We start from the raw sequence: 21,803 nt of genomic DNA, 5'->3' as shown, positions 1-21,803 counted from the left end.
TGAATAAGACTTACAATATGGCTTTAATTAGCAGCCTGAAAAAGAGTTGAAATATAGCTTTAAGTGGACAATTAAGCCTTTAGTTTTAAAATCCTTCATCAGAATGCTCCGAAAATGCACAGGGTCATTAAGGGATGTGTATACTATCACCCTGGGTTGAAATCAGTCTGGCTAATATGGAGGTTTGGTTTTTAGAGCAGCCTGAATAAGACTTACAATATGGCTTTAAATAGCAGCCTCAAACAGAGTTGAAATATAGATTTAAGTGGACATTTAAGCCTTTATTTTTACTTTCCTTCATCAGAATGCTCCAGAAATGCACAGGGACATTAAGGGATGTGTATTCTCTCACTCTGGGCTGAAATGAGTCTGGCTAATATTGAGGTTTGGTTTTTAGAGCAGCCTGAATAAGACTTACAATATGGCTTTAAATAGCAGCCTCAAACAGAGTTGAAATATAGCTTTAAGTGGACATTTAAGCCTTTAAATTTAAGTGGACATTTTCCTTCATCAGAATGCTCCGAAAATGCACAGGGACATTAAGGGATGTGTATACTATCACCCTGGGGTGAAATCAGTCTGGCTAATATGGAGGTTTGGTTTTTAGAGCAGCCTGAATAAGACTTACAATATGGCTTTAAATAGCAGCCTCAAACAGAGTTGAAATATAGCTTTAAGTGGACATTTAAGCCTTTATTTTTACTTTCCTTCATCAGAATGCTCCAAAAATGCACAGGGACATTAAGGGATGTGTATACTATCACCCTGGGGTGAAATCAGTCTGGCTAATATGGAGGTTTGGTTTTAGAGCAGCCTGAATAAGACTTACAATATGGCTTTAAATAGCAGCCTCAAACAGAGTTGAAATATAGCTTTAAGTGGACATTTAAGCCTTTATTTTTTTTTTCCTTCATCAGAATGCTCCGAAAATGCACAGGGACATTAAGGGATGTGTATACTATCACCCTGGGGTGAAATCAGTCTGGCTAATATGGAGGTTTGGTTTTTAGAGCAGCCTGAATAAGACTTACAATATGGCTTTAAATAGCAGCCTCAAACAGAGTTGAAATATAGCTTTAAGTGGACATTTAAGCCTTTATTTTTACTTTCCTTCATCAGAATGCTCCAAAATGCACAGGGACATTAAGGGATGTGTATACTATCACCCTGGGGTGAAATCAGTCTGGCTAATATGGAGGTTTGGTTTTTGAATAAGAGCAGCCTGAATAAGACTTACAATATGGCTTTAAATAGAATGCCAGCCTCAAACAGAGTTGAAATATAGCTTTAAGTGGACATTTAAGCCTTTATTTTTTCTTTCCGTCATCAGAATGCTCCAGAAATGCACAGGGACATTAAGGGATGTGTATACTATCACCCTGGGGTGAAATCAGTCTGGCTAATATTGAGGTTTGGTTTTTAGAGCAGCCTGAATAAGACTTACAATATGGCTTTAAATAGCAGCCTCAAACAGAGTTGAAATATAGATTTAAGTGGACATTTAAGCCTTTAATTTTAAAATCCTTCATCAGAATGCTCCGAAAATGCACAGGGACATTAAGGGATGTGTATACTGTCACCCTGGGGTGAAATCAGTCTGGCTAATATGGAGGTTTGGTTTTTAGAGCAGCCTGAATAAGACTTACAACATGGCTTTAAATAGCAGCCTCAAACAGAGTTGAAAAATAGCTTTAAGTGGACATTTAAGCCTTTATTTTTACTTTCCTTCATCAGAATGCTCCGAAAATGCACAGGGACATTAAGGGATGTGTATACTATCACCCTGGGTTGAAATCAGTCTGGCTAATATGGAGGTTTGGTTTTTAGAGCAGCCTGAATAAGACTTACAATATGGCTTTAAATAGCAGCCTCAAACAGAGTTGAAATATAGATTTAAGTGGACATTTAAGCCTTTATTTTTACTTTCCTTCATCAGAATGCTCCAGAAATGCACAGGGACATTAAGGGATGTGTATTCTCTCACTCTGGGCTGAAATGAGTCTGGCTAATATTGAGGTTTGGTTTTTAGAGCAGCCTGAATAAGACTTACAATATGGCTTTAATTAGCAGAATGAAAAAGAGTTGAAATATAGCTTTAAGTGGACAATTAAGCCTTTATTTTTACTATCCTTCATCAGAATCACACACACACACACACACACACACACACACACACATGCACGCTTTGCCTGAAATGACAGCAGCTAACAGCAGTAGAGAAACAGATTTAAAACGGGGATTTAATGCTGTGATTGGATCATGAATTTCCTGGCCAATTCTGGTTGGTTTACTGAAAAAGTGAACGCCTCTAACCAGCTGAAAAGTTTTAGGAAGAGAGAGCGGTGATTGAAGTTATTGAAGTCCTAATGAAAGAATTTACGCTTAGCTTCATTTCTTAGCTCCTCTGGTTTGTTTCGCGCCGTTCCATGCGTTTCCAAGCCAAACGCACACTAAAACCGCCCAAACGTCTTGCCGGAAAACAGACTAATCTGTAAACACTGACTTGTCAGATCGTTTTTGCAGCCGGCGGATTAAAACAGACGCTTTGCTTTATTCATCATCGGCCAAATTGGATTGTAACTTTACAATGTTCTACCAGCCAATAATTGGCGGGTGTCAATTTAAAAGCCCTGGTTGCTGATATAATATATCTAAGTATGAACAGGAGTAAGTTGATGCTAGCTGATAAGTGACATTAAACTGGTGGCTTTCTCATGTATGCAGTCTCATATAGATAAAATAAAATAAAAGTAGTGTAAACTAGAATTACCTGGGCACCTCTAGTACTTTGTAATAATTACGGAGGTTGTCTGTGATCTAAATCCTGTGCGAATCCGCCACGTCTGTACTTTTGTCAAGGAAAAATTCTGCAGCAAATTACCGACCATATGTCGCCAAACACAGAGGTCATGTGATAATATTAATCCGGTATGAAACAGCATCTCTGTGGTGGTATTGGCTGCGTCAGCAATTATAGATTCAATTCAATTCAATGTTATTTATAGTATCAAATCATAACAAGAATTATCTCGAGACACAGATAGAGTAGGTCTAGACCACACTCTATAACTTACAAAGACCCAACAATTCCAGTAATTCCCACAAGAGCGAGCATTTAGCAACAGTGGCGAGGAAAAACTCCCTTTTAGGCAGAAACCTTGAGTGGTGAGGAAAACTTCCTTTTATGGAGAAACTTGGGACAGATCCAGGCTCTTGGTGGGCGATTGTCTGCCGGTGCCGGTTGGGTGTGTGATGACCAGTTGCATTTATAGTCACAATAAAGATAATGGAACTAGTAGTTGTAGTAGTTCATGGCGTAGCAGGGCACTGCAGGGCATAGCAGGGCGTATATATATATATATATATATATATATATATATATATATATATATATATATATATATATATATATATATATAGAGAGAGAGGTTCACTCCTCGATGCAGAGGCCATGGGTTCGACTCCGACCTTTAGATCTTTGCTGCGTGTCATTCCTCCTCTCTCTCCCCTTTCAAGCCCCCTTTCTGTCTTATAAAAATAAAGGCCTAAAATGCCCCCCCCAAAAAATCTTAAGAAAGTCTGTTCCTGTACGCCCAAAAAGAGCTACTAACTTTTCTCATACACCCTCTTATTCTGAGACTGTCCTCCCCTGAAAAACGGCCACATATGTCGTTAGCTCAAGCAGCAACGACTCATATTTACTTTTATTTTGTATTTTTTTGTATTTATTATAAGGATCCCCATTAGCTGACGCCTAGATGACCAGCTAGTCTTCCTGGGGTCCAAAACAACATAGCAGTGGTCCCCTCAAGTCGCCTTAGACTGTTAGAAAAGTCTGTTGAAATATGGGCTAATATACTGTGTTAATATGAAGGAATTTTCGTTCAGGAATGATTTTTCACAGGTGTTTTCCCATATTTAGATTTTTGGATTAAAAGGATGTCCGTAAACTTAACGCAAAAGGGACTGGTTATTTTCTGCCAGGGCATTATCAGTTTTTCTATGTTTTTATTTTCTCACAGTGTAGTCATAATGTTATTAAAAGATTTGACTGAGCCTTGATATCATATGTTGTGGATAATAGAGATAGACCGATTATCCGATATAGTTTGCAGATTATCTGTATCGCGTTTTATTTGCCTGATAACAAATTAAGTTAATGAATTAAAAAGTGTGCTACTTTGACTCAGCTACAGCTCTGTGTCTGTCCCTCGGCTTCGGTTTCGCTCGCCACTGAGTCTGACTTAAAGGTGCACTATGAGTTCCTGCATGGTCACTTCTGTTGACGTTCCAAATAAATACCAAACAAAACAGAGCAAGCTCGCCCCTCCCCCCCTTGTTTCCGTAACTGTCATGACTGACTGACTGTAACGAACATAGATAAAGTCGGTGATTGGCTGGAATGTGGTGTTGTATTTTGGTGCACAGCCTGTGCCCCTAGCTTTTGTTTGACGTTTACGACCCCTGTGTTGTCTCCCGAGACCGGGCTTTATCACAGTGTATTCAGGGGGGCAGGCAGCTAGCGGATCAAGGAGAGATGCCTACCATTTGAGACAAAAATGTAATCGCGCTGAAACCATGCAAGAACTCATAGTGCACCTTTAATGTCCCGCCCACAACACTATCTGACTCTCTGTTACTGGGTATTATGCTGAAAGTTTCTAATTTATTAAATAATTGCTTTAAGCATCTAAACAAAGTTTTGTGTTGGAGTTTGTAACATTCCAAAACCGTAATTTTGACTTAAAGATTTTAATTTTCACTGTATATGCATATTGGTTCCAAATCAGCACATTGGTTTTATTAACTACTAATAATCGGTATTGGCCTTGAAAAAACAGTGTCTGTCGATCCCTAGTGCATAATGTCAATGTAAATTTGAGTAAAAACAGACTTTGCTTATCCCCTGTGAATGCGGCACACAAAACACAGACGTGGGGTGTAATTTGTAAATCACATGAGGTCCCCTGGTAATAAGTGTCCCGTGTGAATAGCACTTTAGACGACAAAAAAAAAACATGAAAAAACGTTCCGATGCTTTAAACCAGTCAACGGTCCACATTAGGTTGAATATTTGCTGTTGTGGCACCTATAGGCCCGGCCTTGTTTTTAAATTTTACAGGTGGACAGACATTACTGTAACAATAATTCATTAAGACTTGTAAACTGGGAGTTAGAAGGCAGGTTTGGACAAAACCGTGAATAATGACTCTAAGGCATGGTAAGAAAAAAACAGACCATCATTTAAAAATATCTTTTATTTTTGCACTTACATAAAAATAACGTTTCATTTAGCTGACGCTTTATCCAAAGCGACTTCCAATGGACCTTTTTCACAGCAGACATTTTGACTTGTCATAGTAGGAAAAGCACAGCTGAAATTGATAACCTTAACGATGGCTCAAATCCATCAAGTGTCCCAGTGAGCTATTTCAGTGAGTCAGCATGCACGATACGAGGGCCTCTCCTAAGTGGAATGCAGCCATCCTTAATGGTTTTGAATACACCTGTGCTTTTCCTACCATGACATGTCAACACATCTGCTGTGAAAAAGGTCTATAAGTGCATTTGACCATGAAAGTACAAACTCAGAACAGCAAGAATCACATAGAAGTACATTTGCTTCAAATAAGACAAACTACAAAGAGTCATATGTACAGTAAGTGCAACATGTAAGCACAACTTATGTGGAAGAATAAAATGTGACAATGTTCAAAATCGAAAGCAACAATTTCCTGGATCATGGTTTTGGTAAAAAGTTGAAAGCAAGCTGTACCTGTGATGTGATGCTATTAGGATTAAACAGGACTTGTGTTTTGTTGTGTACGTTGTGCCTGTCAAATGCTCATGTTGCAGCACTTTAAGAGCTGTGTTCCTGGGGCGGGGCTAGAAGGGTGGTACCGCTCCTCCCTGAATTAAGACCCCCCCCCCAAATCAAATTAGCTTGAGTGCTGTCAATCTGACAATTGTGATTTACATCGGATCATCAGAGTACTGTCACTTGGCTGCCCGTTCTGCCAATCTTTCCCAGCCCTTGTCACATGACCAATTAATGTTTCCATGACGACTATGCAAAAATCTGATACCACAAAAACCAGCACTGGAATTTTTTTTTTTAAAGTGGCAGACTGAGCCTATAGAAAATGTGTATTGAATTCAGCTATACAATTTGTTTAAAATGAAAACAAGTGAAACTAATAATGAATGTGATGTTTTATTTAGCAGAATTGCATTGTGTGGTTCTAGCCTATCCACTATTTCCTATATTTCTAAGCAGATTCTCTATGCTGTATTCTGATTTTAAAAAAAAAAGGAGTTTATCCATGACTTTGTTTGATTCCTTGTTTATTGTGAGTTTACATACTTTACCTGTTTTCTCATGAGTTTCATCAGTCACATGGGTGGATGTCTCCAAATAGTTCTCAACTAGCTAGGGTATGAATGGGAGTGTCTGTGTTTTCTGTGGTAGCCCTGTGATGCATTGAAGACATGTCCATGGTGCCCCAGAGCATGCTGGGACTGACTGCCGTCCCCTAAACCCTGACAAAGTAATACAAATGTACCGCCTGAACTCTCTGGTGAGCAATGGGCTATATTACTAACAAGAATCTCATATGCAGTCCTTTACATTTAACATGAATGCATCACCTCTTTAAACAGGCGGTGCGCGGTCCCTTTTGCTCAAGTTAGCTGAAATTAGCATAATGACTACCAGAAGCTATTGAATGTTACCTTCAGAATAAAATAATTGAGGCGAACATTGTCGGTAATTGCATTTTCGTCTTAACTTTGGCCGACTCGGACTCTATGATGAAAGTGCAGAACATTTTAGTGGTATACAGTAACTACTGCTGACTGGCCCTTTACCTTCTGATGTTAACATCCATGGTGCTGTTATTAGAAAAAAATATCAAGATAAAGCATAGCCTACATTGCAGCTCACATGCTGCCATGTTTATGTTGGGATTATTTTACATATTCATTTAATAATAATAATAATAATAATAATAATACATTTTATTTATGGGTGCCTTTCATAGCACTCAAAGACACCTTATAGTTAAAACAAGCAAAAATGCAGTTAAAAAGGCAAATATAATTAAATTAAAACAAACACATTTAAAAGAGTGAGATAGAAAATCAAAAGAAAGCAATCTACAAAGCATTACATAGGTCGGCTAAACAGGTATGTAGCGTGGCTTAATAAAATACACTGAGTATGGTCATCTTGTTATAACAGCTTTCAAGACTGACATGAATGTGTTCGAAATTATTTGTAATACAGACGACATGAAAGTAAGATGGCTAGTATCAATACATTGTGTATTAGATTTTTTTTTTTTTTTTAAATATACACTTTTTAAGGATAAAATGCTCTCCATTAAATGTATAATTGTATTTTTGTAAAGCTGTGTGCTGCAAGGTAATTAATGACTGGTTGTGTTTTACCATTGCATAAAACAGTAAATTGAGGTTTTCAAGGTACCTGTATATAGACTAAGTGCTTGACATTAAAACATTATAGTTGTATTGTATGTCTAATACCGTATCTCATTTATTTCTATATAACAGGTGCCACACTGACACAATTGGTAAGAAGCTTTTATTGTGAAGGTAAAGATCGGATGTGGTGTTCGCCATTGTTGATATCTTGACACTGGTCTGGAAGGAGTGACTCGTTGACTGCGGCGACCGCAATTTCGGCAACATGGGAGCCGCTGTGGGATTTATTCTAAACGGATTTTAAGAACCGTCCGGGGAAAATGGCAGAGAGGTGAGTCGAACAACATACACGCTTGTGTTTTCCTCCTGCTTGGCTGTTTTATTCGATGCCCTTATCTCAGAGCAGAGGGAGGCAGCCGACCCAGCGACGAAGGCTAACACAGCGGTTCGTGTGGTCGCTGTGCCGAGGCGGGTTTTTAGCTAGCTCGCCACTTATTCGCTCACACGATACCAACATTTTTAAATATTGAAAAATAGCTATGAATTCAGGCGTGTTGTTGTCCCACTCACTTGAGTGTTGGTTGTTGGCTTGGGCTTGTTTCTTTGGATATGTCAAGGTGGAAGGAGCGGTACGAGGAGGCAGCGCACGGCTGGGTGATGATGCTGTTGCACCTGTCGGTCTAAATTGCCGTCTCTTTGCTGGAATGCAGCTAACCTGCTCATCTTAGCCGGATGCTAGCATCACCCACCCACCTATTGCACCCAGTATCAGTGTGTGTGGGCTCAAGCTTGGCTCGCCAGGTTACCCCCAATCCTCCCTCGCAGCATCCCTCATCTTCATGGTGGATGGAGACGCCTCCCATGAGAAGAGGCACTGGGAGTGGAGAAGCGTGGCACCATCCTGTTACCTCTCGAACACTGACGTTTTTAGCCCCGTAATGTTAAGCTAGTTGTCAGGATGCAGAAATACCCTTGGTTCCCAGTCTGCGCCCTAATGAGTGGCATTTCCATATAAGAACTTGCTTACTGGTAAATTCACGTATATCATTATAACAGCTAAACAGCCATTTAAAAAAAAAAGCAGTAGCTATAGCTCATTGTGGGAAATTCTATAGCCTATAATCTATCAAAGGACGAAATTAGTTATCGTTAGTAGGCTATAATGTCCATGTTTCAGAACCGCTGTCCGCCACAATCTCCCACTGGTGGCGGGAGGTGGGTGTACCAACGCAACGACAAAAGTCCAACTTGTGCTGAATATAGAGTTGCATGGTTTAATTAATCATCTACGTATTACAGGTCATGTGTTAATGATGCCGAGCAAGCGTTTCCATGTTGTACCCGGCATGTAAACTCGCCACGGCTCAAGTAAACAAATAAAACATCCCGGAATTTGAATTGAGTTTGGCGTGACAGCGGAGGGGAATGTCACTCACGAAACTAAATCAGATCAACATCAAGGCGTTCTGCAGCACAAAGCTTGATGGGGATGGGGGGGGGGGGGGGGGGAGAACAAATGTGCATTTTTATCACGTGTATTGCCTTTTTAAAGTGAGCGTGTGGGCCGCATCTTGAATATAGACAATGGCAGTCTTCTCTCTCCCCCCCTCCAGCAGCAAGCAAGCAAGCTCATGAGCCCGAGTTAATAATTGATGGCTGTTAAATTTGTGTTGCAGGGGTCATTCAGCCTCATGTAAAATCACTCCTGTAGGTCTGCCCTTGTGGGCTTTGGAGCATTATACAAATCCAGGCGTGTTTTGTCAGAGTCCTATCACGCACATCGGAGGCTTAGGCCTCTCAAGCCATTGATCTGGTCAAAATGCACCATCATCATTGTCATTGATGACTGATTTAGATAGCGTTTGGTCTTGTGATCAGATGTTCTAGATGTGGGTCAAGATATTATCAGCCTGGAGAGGGTCCATTGTGGAGACGATGGCTCCTGAATGCATTTCAGGACTTGGGCTTGGGCAATGTATCAATATTATAATCGACATTGATCTATGAGGCTAGATATCCTCTTACATTTTTGGATATCGTACATAGTATTGTGATATGACACAAGTAGGGCTGTGCTCGAATGAAGAAATTCTTAGTCGACTAACGCTCATTCAATTGTATCGACTAATCGATTAGTTGATTTAATCGACAGATCTGTAAATCTGAGTTTCTCCGCAAAGAGTCATGCAAAAGCACCACTTTTAATTCTTGTGTTTACCAGAGATGTCCTCGTACGTTTCTTGGAAATAAGTAATTCAGCATGAAAAAAGCTTAAAACATGAGTAATCGACTAAATAAATCTTAGTTGACTAAGACTAAAACGACCGATTAGTCGACTTATTGACTAATAGCCAGGAAACACCAGCCAGATGGCCGATGGTCGACAGAAAAGCCAGTCAAAATGATCAGTCGGGTCCCCAAGGTCCAAAAAACTGCCTCGGAACACACTGAGGCAACACCGACTTCAGAAACGTAATACGTCTCCATAGCAGCAGGCGGCGCTACTCTGTATTGTTGCCCAAGAAATGAAAACCGGCAGCTGATTGGACGAACGCGTCACATGGGTTTGTTTTCTCGGGAAATTCAAAGCCAGACTGTCATGGCGGCTTGTTTAGAATACGATCTGATGTTGTACTAAAATAGTTCACTGAAACATGTTTCTGAAAACATTTTAAGCGAGAAATAGGCCATGCAGTTGCTGAATCTGTCTTCTTTTCAGGTCAACAAAGGTCAGTTTAAAAGATTTTAGTCAGATTTTGAGAGACTCTAGTCACCTCATTCCGCTCGCCATTTCCGGGTGAGTCCCGACTGCCCTGCCTCCGACTGAACGTGTCAGGTCGGCCAAAATGAACGCCGACAGCCCCCCAGACTGACGACGGCACGGGACACACCAACAGACTCGAGTCACCGACCTCGCCAGACTGTCCCACGGCCAATAATCGGCCTGATGTGTTCCGGCCTTAAGCGAAAAATAGGACTTTGTGATTTTGATGACAAAAATGGAACTATTTCCGTGTTTTTCTTGCCATGTGGTTATATATTGGTTGCACACTCAGACTTTTTTTTATTTACTTTATTGTAGTACTTTTCTTAGTGTCAAGTGCAAAAAGCATTCTCGTACTATATACGATCGTACTACATACACATTTATTTAAAATTATTTTTTGGGAAACAGGGGGAACACATCACACAACAGGGAAGAGGAAAAAAAAATAGACATAATTAAAAACGCAGAAATAAGACTGCAACAAAAGTGTGTGTGTGTGTGTGTGTGTGTGTGTGTGTGTGTGTGTGTGTGTGTGTGTGTGTGTGAGATACAATTTATTCCATTTTTCTATCACACACTCAGACTTAAGAGAAAAGGAAATCCACAGGAACGACAGCAGCACTTTGAGGTCAGACAGTCTAACCGCGGCCAGGCCGTTGTCTCGGTTAAGGTTGGGTGACAGTGTGTGCATTTACATCGTCGAATTGACCAGTGGAGGCTTGGGGGGGGGTAAAGGCTAAGAAATGAATAGATAATTGTAAGTATTTATCAATCAACAATGTCAAAACATCCCCTGGTTTCAGCTTCACCAGTGTAAGTGGTGTGCTGCTTTCCCCTGTTTTTTATTGTAAACTGAATCTCTTTTGGGGTTGTATTTTCTTTTCTTTTCATGCAATTCATCCGCAATGGAGTCTTCAAACTCTATCAGCAATGGTGGGCTTTTTGTGCCTCTTACCAAAAACAACCCAGAAAGATATGGCTTCAGCCAAAGGAACGTTTCATCAACCCTGGCAGTGTGTTTGAGTAGCAACCATATTATTTTTGTTTAGTTGTTGTTTTTTTGGGGGCATTTTTAGGCCTTTATTGACAGGACAGCTGAAGAAATGAAAGGGGGGAGAGAGAGGGAGGGAGGGGAATGACATGCAGCAAAGGGGCTGCAGGTCGGAGTCGAACCCAAGCCCGCTGCGTCAAGGAGTAAACTTCTGTATATGCATTGCATGTATTTTTTTAGTCTATTAGTGGGGGAAAAAAAAATAAAAAATATCTATCTATCTCTCGCTTGTGCAGCACAGATGTCTTCTTAGTTTTTTTTATTTAATAAGGTGCATCTTTTTTTCTCTACACTGACCTGTCCTGCCCTGGTTGCACCAGATTGTTGTGGTTTGCAGAAGCGCAGAGAACTTTCTTTTTTTCTACTTACATATTTTTTTTCTTCTGAAAGCAAGTTTTAGCAAGAAACCACACAACTCCAAAAGCATTTTGTTTTCCAGTGCACTGAGGCCGATTTGCGTCTTTGGTTTGCCAAAAGCGACAGAAACGCTGCTTGGTTCAGTGCGGATTTCTCAAACTATACATTTGAACTTAGTGTGAAAATACCTTCTTTTTTTATTTATTTTTTTCAAGTTTCATAACTCTCGGCGGCTCCACTTTTACTTTTTCCGGTCCTCTGTTACTGATTTAATTTCCCCTGATTGCCTTTCAGCATCCTTCAGTGAATTTGTTGTTTGCACTCAAGTTTGAAATAATAGCATATAAATAGATTGTGTAGGTTGATGCACTTGTACGTCTGACGGCAGCTGCTGTCCAAACTGCGATCTCACCATGTGTTGCGGTTGCATAGCATTCCAGTCTGTCAAGCTACTCTGAATAGAGAAATTATGTGCACTTCTTCTAGTGATTTTTCTCCCGGGCACTAATTAATAGCTCTTAAAAAAAAAAAAAAAATCTGTTAACATGATTTCTCCTTGAACTCTTTGTGATTGCAGTGGACATATTTTGGCCAATTTATTCACAAGAATAACAGAAATACTGAAGTCAGCGAAGAACTCCAGTACCAAATGCCAAGTACACCAGTAAGCTGATGTGAACAGTCCTGCTGTTCCTGGTTCCTGTGATGGCCAGCGCTGAACTTGAGACTATCCTGAAAGATGTCGTTGACATACATCAGCGACGTCTATCAACCCACACATGACGGCTGCACGTGTCTTTGAGTCTGGCAGCCAGCTTGACATTTGATCCCAGCAGCAGGGCGGGGCACTGAGCGTATGTGTTGTGGCAGCATGTGGTTGAAATATTCATATCGCCGTGCTCGGGCCACTTAGCTTCTGCCATATCTGTCACATATACTCGTGTTGTCCCTAGCATCTCTTCATCTGACACGTAAAGAGGCCAGATATTTTATTTCAGTCCAAACCTTTATTTTAAGACTCTGGGAATCAATTGACTGAGACCCTCACATTTTATTTTTTTTGTTGTAACCCTCCTGTTTTCCTTGGGTCAAATTTGACCCATTTTCAAAAAGTTTCTCTATCACAAATTTGGGTTTCTTTCAACCAAATTGTCAAAAAATAAAATAACATGGATGGTTCCATACAACAGTCGTCACAAGTAAAATAAATGATCAGTTTACTACTTTCATTGAATTTGGGTGTTTTATAAAATGTTATAGCATTTGAAATTTGAAATGAAAGAACATTGAAAAAAGTGACATTGAAAAAAGTGACAAATGTAAAAAAAGTGACAACAAAGAGACCAAAAACATAAAATATATATATAAAAATATATATACAACATCAAGAGAATATATCATATATAATATTATATATATATATAAATATATATATATATATATATATATATATATATATGGTATATATATATATATATATATATATTTATATATATATATATATATATATATATATATATATATATATATATATATATATATATATATATGGTGTTTTTATATATATATATATTAAGGGTGTGACGAGATCTCGTTTTACGAGATCTCGCGAGATTAAAACGTGACGAGATTTCTCGTCGAGGTGAAAAGTTGTCTCGTGAGGCGATGTGATCGCCTATTACTATTGAAGATCCCCCTGCCACTTTTAAATCATTTGTGTGGCAACATTTTGGTTTTCCTGCGGAAATAATAAACGGCGAAAGAGTGACAGACAAGACGAACGCAATATGTAAACATTGTAAGAAAAAAATGCCGTATACCACGGCTAACACGAGCACTATGCAAAAACACTTACAGCACCACCACAGCTCTCTAATAACTACTGCACCCACGGTCAAAAACATTAAAAGGGCAAACAACTCTAAAAGCCTTTGCATCTCTGCCACCGGTAAGTGCAAGAGCCACAGCAATAACGAGGGACATAGGCGTTTTCATTGCAGCTCATATGAGGCCATTTTCTGTGGTGGAAAATGTTGGATTTCGGTGACCCCTCCACACACTGGAAACGAGGTACGTCATCCCATCACGCGCGCATTTAACTCGCACTGTAGTTCCAAACCTCTACAAAGAAGCCAAGGTCAGTTGAATAAAAAAACTATTTTCCATTCATATATTTCATCATTGAGGATTTCTTTAAATTTTTTTTAAAAATCTCGTCTCGTTCTCGTGAACCCAATCTCGTGATGTGTCTCGTCTTGTGGAGTAAGCGTCTCGTCACACCCCTAATAAATATATATATATATATATATATATATATATATACAGTGGGGGAAATAAGTATTTGACCCCTTTCTGATTTTGCAGGTTTGCACTTACAAAGAATGCAAAAATCTACAATTTTAATCATATGTACATTCTAACAGTGAAAGACAGAATCCCAAAGAAAATTCCAGAAAATCACATCATATAAATTTATTAAAATTGATAACCATCTGATGAGGAAAAACAAGTATTTGACCCCCTGGACAAACAGCATGTTAATATTTTGTAGAAAAGCCATTATTGGCCAGCACAGATGTCAAACGGTTTTTATAGTTGGTGACAAGGTTTGTGCACATTTCGGCAGGGATGTTGGCCCACTCCTCCTTGCAGACAGCCTCCAAATCGTTCAGGTTCCGAGGTTGTCGCCTGGCAACTCGAATTTTAAGCTCCCTCCAAAGATTTTCAATTGGATTCAGGTCTGGAGACTGGCTAGGCCACTCCAGAACCTTGATGTGCTTCTTCTTCAGCCACTCTTTTGTTGCTTTGGCGGTGTGCTTAGGGTCGTTGTCGTGCTGAAACACCCATCCTCGACCCATCTTCAGCTCTCTCACTGAGGGAAGGAGATGTCGGTCCAGAATTCCACGATACATGGCCCCGTCCATCCTCCCCTCAATACGATGGAGTTGTCCCGTCCCCTTGGCTGAAAAGCACCCCCAAAGCATGATGTTGCCACCACCATGCTTGACGGTAGGGATGGTGTTCTTTGGGTTGTACTCGGTGTTCTTTGCCCTCCAAACACGACGAGTTGAGTTGAGGCCAGAAAGTTCTATTTTGGTCTCATCTGACCACATCACCTTCTTCCAGGCCTCTTCGGAGTCGTCCAGGTGGTGAATGGCGAACTTCATGCGGGCCTGTACATGTTTCTTCTTGAGCAGGGGGACCTTGCGTGCGCTGCAGGATTTCAATCCATGACGGCGTAGTGTGTTACCAACCGTTTCTTTTGTAACTGTGGTCCCAGCTGCCTTCAGTTGATTCATCAGTTCCCCCCTTGTGGTTGTGGGATGATTTCTCACTATTCGCATGATCAGGGACACCCCACGAGGCAAGATCTTGTGTGGAGGCCCAGACCGAGGGAGGTTGGCGTGGTGTGGTGCTTCTTCCATTTCCTGATAACTGCACCGACAGTTGATCTTTTCTCCAAGTTGCTTTCCGGATTCTCTTGTAGCCCATCCCAGCCTTGTGCAGATCAACAATCTTGTCCCTGATGTCCGTGAGAAAAGCTCTTTGGTCTTGCCCATGGTGGTGATGTTGGATGCTGGTTGTTTGGGTGTTGACAGGTGTCTTTTATACAGGTAACGAGGTGAGGCAGGTGTATTTGATGTAGATAATTGGTTCGGATTGGGGCTGTGGCTTAAAGAAAGACTAACTGGCTTGTAGGAGCCAGAATACTTGCTGTTTGTCCAGGGGGTCAAATACTTGTTTTTCCTCATCAGATGGTTATCAATTTTAATAAATTCATATGATGTGATTTTCTGGAATTTTCTTTGGGATTCTGTCTTTCACTGTTAGAATGTACATATGATTAAAATTGTAGATTTTTGCATTCTTTGTAAGTGGGCAAACCTGCAAAATCAGCAAGGGGTCGAATACTTATTTCCCCCACTGTATATATATATATATTTTAGGGGCTTTTATTGTTAGGACAGCTGGAGACAGGACAGGAAAGGAGGAAGATAGAGGGGAGGCGAGGGCCGGAATTATTAAATTGGTATCGGGGGGGGGAAAAAAAGTATCGTTTAGGAACAGGTATCAAAGTCAGGGTATTGGTACCGGTATCGGAACACTTTGAACGATACCCATCCCTAGAGTTAAGGCGACGCTCCAACGTTTTCAAATTCCGCCCTGCGCTGCTTCCAAAATCCTCCCGCTCACTCTCGCCACTCGCTTGCGTTCCGCTGTGCTCGCATGCTCTGATCTGGATAATCTAGAAATGTCAAAAGTCTTAACATAAATTCAACATATTCTTAGCAAATGTAAATCCCCCACTGCTTACTGGCCTATAGTCAAGGTAGTTACTTAGGCCATTCAAAGATGTGTGCCACGTGTATGTTTTAACATTAAAACATAATTCATAAAATCATGCCAGCAATTATTAGACTATTTAAAACTTAGTATTCTACGCAAAAAGTGTATGTATAAAGGCTTTAGGCCGCCCTACAAATTATTGTAGGCCCAGTTTAATATGCAACATCATTTTATACAACATATGTAGTAGGGGGTCCCTGCTACATGTCTTTTTCAGTTAAGGGGTCCTTGGCTTAAAAAACATTTTCAGACCCCTGGTCTAGAGAGTGACCTCTAAATGCTGACCTATGCATTTACAGCTGGTCTTGAAGGGGCACACATGGTATCCAGTATGCATTATACAATCAGTTGCATAGTGTCTTCTGTGGCTCTGGAAGAGCTCTGTCAAGTCTGAGAAAATAACCCTGGTGACGTCATGAGGGTTAGCCGGATGACATCATCCGGGTGAAGCCTGTCTTAGGAAGTGTTATGGAGTTTGATTTACAGGGTCAAACAAAAGACACTGTTGAGTGGCATGATGGGAAATGTAGGATCCAGCACTTTTTAAGCTTGACCTAGCCTGACAAGCCAGACTCACATCAAGATGTTGGGTCTGGGAACTCCGCCATTGGCAGGGCTCAATCCGAGGGGGTGGGATAAACGGTTGTCTTTCAAATTCCCTCTGCACGCAATGGGATAGCGCTACAACCAGGCAGAGCAACGCTAGTTGATGGATTAAACTTTTGCCGTATACGGTCGGCAAAACTCCGAACACATCTTCCTTTTTAAAGAGTGACTTCAGTGTCGTTCTGTTCTTTTTCCCAAAGAAAAGCGAAAGACCCCCCCCCTCCGCCAAAGGCACAAAACTCTGGCTGGAAATTACATTGCAGCACTGTGACCTTTTTTTTCCAAAAAAATATTTTACACTTCCAGAGGCTCTGATTGATAAATAACAATAGTATCACTGTTCATCAGTCGTTTGGGATGCCTCAGTTATTTGTCTTTATTTTTTTTACTGCACATCTGTTAGAATGTGTATGGAGGCAGCGAACACCCATATGTGTGTGCATTTAGCGAACAGTAGCACACCAGACTGTTAGCTTAATAAAATGTTGATATGCACCTCAGGGTTGTTGTGTTTTGCTCTCTTGGGCTCCATCTTTGTCCCGCTCCCATCCCTCATTACCCACATGAAAGAATCCACAAACTGTTCAGTTCCCATTGATGTTGTGACATGAAAGGACAGCAGTTTGTGCAAGGCTGCAGTCTGAGCTACTCATTTTTCCTCCGTGTAATCAGTTGACGGCGAAGCGTCAGGCAGACACATGTCATTGTGTCCCAGACACATGTTTAACCAATAGCTCACGACATGTTGTGATTATATCACCGCTAAAGGGGCGTCGTTCGGCCCGACGCGAGGCATCATCGAGTATGGCAATCAAAAATGAAAGTCACAAATAGACTATTATTAATAAATAATCATGTTGAGTTAAAATGACTGTTTTTGTCTATGGAGTCTGATGGCTTGGGAAGAGAGCACAGATAAAGGCTTGAGTTTCTCGTCCGACTGCGAGGTAAAGCGCTAAAAATATTCTAAATGTAGCGTACGCTTAAAGCGTACGCTACAGCTAAAGCTGGTGTGCGCCAAACCAAAAAGACGGGGAAAATGTTTTCAAACTGCGATTGCGTGACGCTCTAAGCAGAATTTGGGAGATTTGCCGACTTTGAGACTCAGAAATGCATTTACCTCACAGAACCAGTGAGTTTGCATGTTCAGGCTGTGAAAGGCCTTGTTTTGTTTGATTTGTTAAACTCTGTGATAGCTAAGGAACTTTTTTTCCTAACTTTTTAGGGCTTTAAAGTGGACCAAATTGTAGGTGAGAAGGCTATATGAGACATGCAATAATACAGTCAAAAATATTTGACTTTCGATTAAATGAAAGCATGTCAATAAACTATACATGTCCCACACACACACACACACACACACACACACACACACACACACACACACACACACACACACACACACACACACACACACACACACACACTGCCCCGGCACCGCCCTTCCACTCACGTCACGTTTACAGCGCAAAACAAGTCCCGCAAATGCGGCGCAGAGGAGCTTGTATGTAATCGGAGGACAAATGGCTCCTTAGTTTCGAAATAGTTTGGGTACAAGCCAGGTGATCGTGTTTAAAATAAAGTCGACAAAACAGGCGATTATGAAAAATTTTGCGTGAGGGATTATTTCACTTCACAGAAAAAAAAAAATTGGAATGAGATGGCTAACTGTAGTAGCGTTTATTCCAATATCTATAATTGCCTAATTTAGAGATCACTTTTTTTTTTTAACAGAATAACAATAACTTTGACCGGTTAACATTGAAACGGTCAACCACCGGTCAAACAGTCATCGGTTAACATCCCTAGTTTTTGGTGGAGCTGTTTGTTTAATAGTCAAATAAACTACATCCACACAACAGTTTGTGGAGTTAAACTGGACGGGCCCAATAACCTCTGAATAGTGCTACTTCTTATTAAATTGCAACGTGAGTGGCAGCCAATGGGCGGGGTTGCATTATGTCGGCAGGATAATAAAAAAGGAAACCGTGACTACATTGAGCGTCTGCCCTATTTCTGATACCGTGGTGGCAGAAATTTTGCCATGGCGGGCCGCCACTACAAAATCGACAGAGGAAACACTGGGGTGTGATACTTATTGTGCCAAGGAATTTTGAGCCTTAGCGTGATATCATAGCCTAGACCTGGCTGCATCCCACTGCTAGGGTTGGGTATCGTTTGAGTTTTTTTCCCAATACCGGTCCTAAAACGATACTTTTAAAACCGTGCCGGTGCCTGAATCGATACAAAGAAAAAAGAAGAACACGGCTTGTTTATTGCTAAGGCCATATGGTCAAATTTAAATGATTTCATTAAAATGTAACAATGACTTGCAGCAAAAACTTGTTTCGGTACCCAATCCTACCCACTGCCAACCTGATCTTTCAACAGTAGGGTTCCGATAGATAGCTGGGTCCATTTTGGATCTGGTTGCTGGTTGGGTAAATAGCTAAGTGACAGCACTAGTCTAGTCACACACAAATCTCTTTTATCAAACCCTTTTTACTACCCCTCCCACTTTCTGATAAGCAAAGATCAATGCATTAACAAACCGGTTGCAGCTTCAAATTTTTAGCCTGCTTCATAAACGGCAAATAAGCTTGACCCATACTAGGGGTTAAAAGTCAGGATATCTCAGCATCTGCTGCTTCAATTTCCTTTTTACGACGGTCTCTTGTAAGCCTCCCAGCATCATGCATGTGCTAAAGCAAATTGCTGGAGTAGTCCTTTTAAATAACCTTTACTGGCTGACATAACGTATGGGTGGGGATCTAGTAGCAACGCCTGTAATTAGGGTTAACTCCCACCCAATAGTTCTGAACTCAAGCAACAGTTTGTATAAAGGACAACTTTATTGTCGGACCAGCTTGTTGCGCATAAATTGCGTACTGTGTTTTAATGTGTATCCTCTTGTATGTTTTATGTAAAACGCTTTGTGATTTTGAATTGCCCTCTATAAATAAATTTGACTTACTTACTTACTTGTTTCTGCTTGTGGCCTTTGCCAGGGTCATCATAAAACACATTTAAAGACATTTGAAATTAAAATCATATTCTTTAAAAATGTAAATGGGGTTTTGACCTCTTCAGACGTTTGCCCTGCTCCATGCACCTTGGAAGTCGGTCAAGTTGTGCCAGAAAGCTCCACTCTGCTTCTAAAGTAACTCACGCCAACAAATGACATTGAATTGCCTCATTTTTATCATGTGAGATGGATGACCTTTCCTGTCCAATACCATTTTTTTTTTTCATTAAAAAAGCATGTTTCAAAGATTATTTTTCGAGATTTTTAGTATTCAGTAACTCCCTTGCATTTGCAGAAACATCAAACATGTCCATCGCATGTCATCTTTCATCTGCCATAGTGTAGCATCATTTATGAAGTGATGCAGCCCTAATCTTTAGCTGTTAGCTTGCCTGTGGGTGGGCAGAGGGGGGTGGGGTGTTCAGAGGACGGAAAGGACATTAGAGCGAGGCAAATAGAGACGGAGCTATGAGATAATATTGACAGGCTATAGAGTGGAGAAGTAGCAGCAGTGCTGCTCGCACGGCAGCACAGTGAGACCAGCACGTCGCCTCCATCGCTCTGTGCCCGAAAACCAATGTGACACAGTGTCGAGCTATCGAGCTCTCTGCTGCCATTGTTGGACACTGATTGCTCATGGCTGCAGCAAAGCCTGTTTGAATTAGAATACGAACGTGAGCAGAGATAGCAGCATATTGACCGGCATTGACAGTGGATGGAGGGGTAGAAGGAGAGGCGGTGCCGGATTGTGGGAGTATTGACGGATAAAGAGAGCAAGAGAGAGAGCACTTTCTCTCTCTAATAGGATTATTGTGTAAATGTGTTTGTCTGAAGGGCTGCCCCTAGTGTGTGTGTGTGTGTGTGTGTGTGTGTGTGTGTGTGTGTGTGTGTGTGTGTGTGTGTGTGTGTGTGTGTGTGTGTGTGTGTGTGTGTGTGTGTGTGTGTGTGTGTGTCCAGTGGTAGAGAATGAAGGAAAACACGCTGTATTAGGTAGGGGTGTCACGATTTCAAATTAAAAATCGATCAAAATGAGCTTTCGATTTCAACTATTGAAATCAAAAGCAGGATATGCCATTCCCCCAGTATTTTTTTTTTTTTTTTTTTTCACCACCCCCGCCTACATGCGCATGTCTGAAGAAAAAAACTAGTAGCCTGCAGCTGTACATTTTTTCAGACATGACCACTGACAGAGTCTGTGACGATGGAGAAACAAGCGAACGGGAAAATCCTCCTGCTTCCCTGAAGTCACCGTATGGCAACATTTTGCCTTCCTCATGAGTGAGTTTTGTAAAAAAAAAAAAAATACAACCAAGGTAAAGCTTGGTATCTGACGGGACTCCATGGTGCGTTCATGTTCAACTCGTTAAAACTATTGGTGCATTCAGTTGCACTTGGTTAATTTTGAGAAACTCAAACTGTTGTCGTAAAGTACCCTTCTGCCTTCTGGTGGCTCTTACACAGATACAGATAGCTTTATTTATCCCCGAAGGGCAATTAAGATAAGAGAGATAAGATAAGCCTTTATTGTCTCCCATAGGAGAAATTTGTCTTGGGCATTCGAGAGAACAAGATGGCGACACATCACGCATAACACACAATAAACATACAATTAACCAACTTACAACATAGTCATACATTTCCTCATGCTTCAATAAACAATGAATAACACACGAACAACCCCCCACCCCAACAACACAGCCTCCCCCCCGAATTGCACAAATGTTTAGATAATTATTGCACATTTCCCGTTAACGCATGCTGTGGTGAATAACTTCTATATTGCACAATGCCCCATTGCATAATACCATGTCAAATATAACAGCAAATTTTCCACCAGTACCCTATCATTGCACATCCTATAACCTCAATGTTCAGTACCACAGTCTTATATAGTAATAGTAGTCATACATAAATCACTGCAGCCAACAGACGCAGACACACACACACAAACACAGACACACACACTCAGAATTGAGTTTCTACAGTCCACCGAAATTACAAATTTATTATTTTTGTGGAATTGCCGTCACTGCAGAAAAGAAAATGTTTCAATCCAAAATTGAATCATGACCAAAAAGATCCAAAGGCAAATCGATTTGTGGACTTGGAGAACCCTGGCACCCCTAGTATTGAGTGAATAAAAAGGATAAAAAAAAAAAAAAGTTTTAGCAGTGTCTCAGTTATGCTACTAAAGATCTGCTTCAATG

General features: G+C 40.7%; 1 protein-coding gene across 1 annotated transcript in view; it reads left to right on the top strand.

The window, feature by feature from the left end:
* Positions 1–7,621: 7,621 nt before the first annotated feature.
* The window catches only part of arhgap39 (Rho GTPase activating protein 39), a 125,753-nt gene continuing 111,571 nt past the window's right edge, over positions 7,622–21,803 (top strand). Inside the window, exon 1 of the mRNA XM_028588304.1 lies at positions 7,622–7,774. Within this exon, the coding sequence (XP_028444105.1) occupies positions 7,764–7,774 (11 nt within the window). The 5' untranslated portion in view covers positions 7,622–7,763. The remainder of the gene's footprint in view (positions 7,775–21,803) is intronic.

The sequence above is a fragment of the Perca flavescens genome, chromosome 9 (genome assembly GCF_004354835.1).
Source record: "Perca flavescens isolate YP-PL-M2 chromosome 9, PFLA_1.0, whole genome shotgun sequence".
Taxonomy (NCBI): domain Eukaryota; kingdom Metazoa; phylum Chordata; class Actinopteri; order Perciformes; family Percidae; genus Perca; species Perca flavescens.
This window is presented reverse-complemented; position numbering and strand designations above follow the sequence as displayed.